Here is a 6,000-nt window from a genome sequence, read left to right as displayed (position 1 = left end):
TGTGAAGGTTGAATTGGTGACTTTATTTAAATATCTGGCTGTGACTGAAGGAGGCCAAATGCATTTACAATGTCAGGAAATTACATTCCGCAGTGTGACTTTCAGGTGAGATGCAAAGCTCTTTATTTTTGCATTACATGTATTTATTTGTCCAATACTTGAGCTCTTCAGTCATCTTTATCGTCATAAATATCAGTCTTAAAAATGAGGACAACATACAATATAGAAATTTCACAGGAAAATTATACAAATATATTGAGATGTGATGCTGGTTGTATGACAAAAGGTTCAACTTTGATGGTATTTCCACTGTACATGACTGAGATATGAAAACACAGAGTAGTTGAGAGTAATTCCCAGGTTGTATTCAGCGTTCTTGTTCTTAGTTGAGGTAAGGTCATGTTTAGTTCATCAGAACTACAAAAGAATGAAGCAAAGTGTAGAACAGTACTGCCAGTAGCATAGATCAACATGTAGCTATCACTGATTTCAAACATGTCACAAAATGGTTTCCGCTTGGATTTCTATAAAACTATTAATATCACTCTTTATATGGGAAAGTTCTGAAACTTTGTATTTATCTAAGTACACAAGCAATAAGGATAAAATAGTTTGTATTAAAGTATGACTAAAGTACATGGCACGATGTGATGATGTTTTCGTTGTCGTAATCCGTAAGCTATAAGGTTCACATGCATAAAAAGAAAGGCAAATGTTTGCTTGATTCATCCACAGAGAAACAAACCAGGGGAAGGAAATACTTTCACTTCTGTCCATTAAAAGGGGGGCTGCCTTTCAGATTTTTTTTCTTTATCAAACAATCTCACATCTAGTTCCCTTTGTGTTCCTTTCTGGACATCCTGGAATATTTCCAAGTGGACGGATCAGTAACATCAATGCCACTTGTCAAAGTCTTGTCTGTGTGTGCATGTATCATCAATTCTTTACAGAGTGAAGGTTAGAAAAACCTCTCCATCCATTCACCCACCATCCACCCAAAAAGCTATGTAAGTTGAAAGTCTTGCAGTGATTCTGCAGAGCTTGCAAAGGCATGTGCTGGTGCCTTAGCCATTACCTTTGTGTCCTGTTGAATGCTAGATAAGGACATTTTCCCCCTGGAGGTATCATTGCTGCTTTTGTTGTAGCCACCTCAACTTATGTACATGAAGGGAGAGCTTGTCTCCCACTCTACGTCACCTGAGTTCTTGTTTGCTGCTGTAGGCTCAAGGCCCTGCAGGGAGAAAGCAACCGAGGTGGGGCAGGCACTTGCTGTGTTGTGCTGAAATGAATGGCTAAGTCAGGAGCAGGGTGTTGCAATACGATTGCTGAAGGAACGGGAGGGAGACATTCATTTCAGAGGTGCAGAGTGGATTCAGTGCTGGTGAGCATCTCATGCCTGGATGTATAAGTTGCATCTGCTCCTTATGTGTTGAGGCGGCGTTTTCTCTTGGCTTTATGTGCGTACACAAAGTACATTGTGTGCCCGGTGGTGATAAACAATACAGAGATGATGACTAGGATGCCAAAGTGTTGCGGCTGCGGAGCGGAAATCACCATGATGAAGTGAAGCAGGTCCATCAGGTAATTCATGGAGCTCTGCACTCCATTCACCACTCCTCTCTCTGACTCACAGATGTTCTCCTGGAGAAGCTGCGTCACGGTCAGGTCGAAGGACCAGAGACCTACAACACAGTTGACATAGGAGTTGAAAAGTTGCCATTTAATTCGAAGGCATAAACCTGCCATTTTAAGTGACTTTCTCTTCCCTTGCAATCTATATGTTGCTGTTTTAAGGATACACTTCACCTCAGGAAAGAACAACCTTCAGGCAACCACTTGTATTATGGGAATTTTAAGTTTTGCAGAAGCTTTACATGGTGCAATAAATCACTATGGGTCACAACATCTTCCAGTCTAGCAAACTACACACTTGAAATTGTAAATTTGGCTCATACAGCAGCCTGCTAGTTTGTTTTTTCAGTAGATTATCCATTTTAAAGTCAGTGCTCACTGAGCCCAAATGCTACTAAACAATTTCATTCGCACTATATTGAGTAAACTGTCTGTGCATCCTCTTCCTAGCCATGCTCAAGGCAATTGTGATTGGTTTAAAGAAATACAGACGTGCCAATGTTTGTTTTTTTTCTCCATATGTCAGAATGATAGGTGGTGCCAGACCATTCTACGCAGTGCTGTGTCAGTGCTGGAGAATAGTCAGGTTATATGAGGCTAACTAAAGCGTGTACTATCACTAGCTACTGTCACTGGGGTTTGTTAAGGATCACTATTGCAATCTTTAAATATCGTGACTATGAGGCCCCCTGGTGGCCAAATTGTTACCAAATCGTTATGGTGGCTACCACCGGGTATCTTGACCTTGAAGCTTTAAAATGGTTGATGGTATGCAGTGAGCGGTACACTACTGTCTGATGGATTGATTATATAACGGCAACGCTTTTAATATAATTGTCTCAACATGTTTCAAGTTCTCTTTAAACAACATAGATAGCAATATCTTCTTATTATTGGATGATAATATCGGTTTCTACATCGACAGTACCCAATGTCTTGTATATCAATGCATGCACAAAGTAGGTTTTAGTGTCCATTGAGTCTGTCTACTCACCAATACGTGCCGTGATGACACCCAAGAACAGCAGAATAATGGAGATGTAGGACTCCGGTGCTGTGCCAGATGGCACATTGTCAAACAGCACAGTGTTGTTGGTCCAGTGGATGGAGGAGCGGTCGGGCAGCAGTGGCTGATTGCTGCCTCCCGTCAGAGGATAAGTGTGTTTTTGCCTTTGGCTTGCCATCCCGCCGAGCTCAGCAGAGGAATTGGAGGTAATGTAGGGCATCAGCAAGCTAAGATCCATAGGGCTGCCAGGGGCAAACACGGAGCACACACACAGCAGCAAGCAGCCCAGGTGGAGGCAGCTTGAGATGATGCCTGTGTTGACCAGGCCATAGGTCTTCCTGAGTCTGGTGAACATCACGGTGCCCATCAACCCTGTGATGGCTGACACGCCCATCAGCAGACTGAGGAGGGATCCGCTTATGCCCTGAGTGTAGGCATAGCCGGTGGTGATGCAGTCGAACCCTAGAACTGTGGTGTAGAGGAAAGCCAGGCCCATTCCTGCCAGGAAGACGGGTTGGCGATAGTAGGCCCTCCAGCCATCTTTACAGGTGCTCACCAGCCAGCGAAACCTCCGGAAACACAGCGGCAGGTTGGTGATTTCTTTCAGGTGCACTCTGGAGTTGCAATTGCCCTCTGTCAGAGGCTGAGGTGGTGCAACACTGCTTTCCGCTAATGAGACAGAAGAACAACATTCATCACTTCTGTTCATTAATTCTGAAGGCCCAATCCTCAGCACATCTGTTGTCAAACATCATCTGTCAGATGCAGTCCATCTACATTAATCCACACAAGCTTTACATAGAATGCTGATGACATGGACTGAAGACTTAAAATCATTCATGCTTTAAGAAAGCTGTGGGGCTTTTTTCTTTTATGCCTGTAGTGCATTTGATGTGATTGTCCAGCATCATATATTACAGTATTAATACTTACAGCACTAAGAGCACCCATTAAGTCTGTTGTAGAAGATGGCTTCAGGCTAATTGCAGCATTTCATAACTAAACAAATGCTTGTCATATTATTTTGTGTGAAAGTATCTGTTTTCTAACCCTGACATCCTTCAAGCTGCATGAAAATACATTGGCACAAATCTCACTATTGTAATATTTCATCAAAATCCCTTTATTCTATTTGTCTCATTTAAAATTTGACAAAAAAAGTAAAAGATTTTGCACTAAACAGATTCTGTAAAAAAACAAAATCCGCAACCGTAAAACCAGAACTCAGAAACTGTTAACAAGTCCAGTGATCAGCCCATACCTTGTGACCTCCTCCTCTCTATCGTCTGCAGGTACGTCTGATCTGCCTCCGTCACTGGCGGTTTGACTGACAGAGCAGGGACGATGCGGTAAACCCGGGACAAGAAGAAGAACTCCACAATCAGGGACACCAGGTTCCAGCCCAGGATGAAGCCACAGCCGACTACATTGGAGGCCAGGGTCATGACCTGTCCCACTGCTAGTGGGGCCAGGATGTTAGTCACCTGATCTATCCGCCTCATGGTTGCATTCATTCCTTTTGTTTGGATCAAACACACAGAGGTTAGTGTGTGTCCGCTGGGGGACTTTAAGCAAGAGCAGAGACAAATAAATATCTGATATTTTCTGTAATTTAAGTATTTATCATGCACAACAATGATGTAATCCTACAGCATCCTAGCAACAACAACATTACCTACAAGTTCTAATAATGTTCTAGGAAAACCTCTGTTCTAAAGTTCAAACCGTTCAAAGATATTTCTAATTTTAAATAGTGTTCCCGTGAGGTTAAAAGTTTTAATTGGAACGTTCAGAGGACGTTCGGAGGACGCTGTCAGGTTGTATGATAAAAAAGGCAGAACGTTATTAAACCAACATTCAAAAAAATGCTTTTAAAATAGTTTCAGACTTTTGAGATATGAACAAAGGTAGAACATTTTGCCTGCAATATTTTGGGGATTTTCTTGAGAAAATACATAAATACATGTAGAACGTTCTTCCATAAAGCATTCTCAAAATGTTAGATGAAAACAAAGGAATCTCAATACAACATTCGGCAAATGCTTTAAGATCATTTTTAGAACGTATTTAGATAATTTTATCAGATCTTAAAGAAGAGCATACCTGGAACATTCCTCCACAATAAATATTATTAGAATTTTGTAGAACTGTCTCAGAAAAAAACAAACAAACAAACAAAACTAGCTGAGATGGAGCATAAACCTCCACTAACAGAGCGGGAATGTCCTCACCAGCGAGGTGACCTCGGTTGTAGCCTGTGATAACCACAATCCAGTCCCTCTGAATGGCGATGGTCAGTGCTGTGCTTGCAAGGTTTGCCACATCTGCCAGGACGATCACCACCGTATAACAAACCACCTTGTGTGAGTTTTGCGATGCAACATGTTACTATGACAGCACAGAGTAGCCACAAACTCAGAAGCAGAGACAAGCAAGGGACACATGACAGGAAGGAACCACAACAGCAAAGACTCTTCTGTGGAATAATCATGATCAACACGGTACCGAAAAAATGAAATGTGATTATTAGCATCTATTAGCAAACGTTCTACTCACAGTCAGCCATCCATCCCAGATCTGCTCAATCCTTTGCTTATATGAGAACACCAACATGAGCACAATGCTACATATTGTCACTGAGATGTTCTGAATGAAAAGAGACGCATGTGCAACTAAAACAGAAGACGGAAAAAAAAAAACTCTGTCAGACTTTGAGAAATGCACTCCATATTCATTCAAAGTGATTGCTGGCTGTGACGGATATGAGTCAGTGGCTGTGAACCTTGTGCCCTGAGTCCTGCTGGCTGAGTCTAACTATCAAATCAGGAACTGATTTACACTTGAGACATCGAAGGAAGGCAATTCACCACCTAGTGGGATAGGAAACCAGCAAATTTTCTGGGCCCGAGATTGAAATCCCCCCCGATCTATATCGCTGCTCTGCGATGTCCTGCATGCTGAAATTTCCAGATGGGTGTGAAATTGGCATGCGTACCTTTATTCCTGGGATTGCGATCAACCCAGTCTCCAATCAAAGCTCCAAGCAGGAGCACTGACCCAGCCACTACCAGCCCAAACACCGCAGTCAACAGCAGGTTGTGACCGTACAGCTCAATCAGGAACACAGAGATTGCAAAGTGCCACATGCGGTCGCCCTGATTAACACAAGACAAGAAGTCATCATTATGTGCTGCTTTGCAAAGTGCTGCCAGTATGAAGTCACACAGTTTGCACTAAGCAGACTACCTGGCTGTTTTTTTGGTTTTTTTTAAAGTTTCAAAGTGTTATTGTCTCTTCAGGAAATGATTCTTACCCACATTGACAATGCTCCACTGACATAGATGAGAAACTTGGGACCCTTG

At 42.4% G+C, this 6,000-nt stretch overlaps 1 protein-coding gene across 1 annotated transcript; it reads right to left on the bottom strand.

Moving 5' to 3' along the window:
- Positions 1-1,422: 1,422 nt before the first annotated feature.
- Positions 1,423-5,984, bottom strand: LOC103366948 (solute carrier family 40 member 1). Its single transcript, XM_008294821.1, has 7 exons — positions 5,952-5,984; positions 5,634-5,793; positions 5,195-5,310; positions 4,870-4,996; positions 3,900-4,154; positions 2,627-3,307; positions 1,423-1,682 (listed from the first exon to the last, which is right to left on the bottom strand). The coding sequence occupies exons 1-7, from the start codon at positions 5,955-5,957 to the stop codon at positions 1,423-1,425; spliced, it is 1,605 nt and encodes a 534-aa protein (XP_008293043.1). The 5' UTR covers positions 5,958-5,984.
- Between the last annotated feature and the right edge of the window lie 16 nt (positions 5,985-6,000).

Source organism: Stegastes partitus, unplaced genomic scaffold, assembly GCF_000690725.1.
Source record: "Stegastes partitus isolate 25-593 unplaced genomic scaffold, Stegastes_partitus-1.0.2 Scaffold998, whole genome shotgun sequence".
Classification (NCBI taxonomy): Eukaryota; Metazoa; Chordata; class Actinopteri; family Pomacentridae; genus Stegastes; species Stegastes partitus.
Note: the sequence above shows the minus strand (reverse complement) of the source record. Positions and strands in the feature narration are given on the sequence as shown.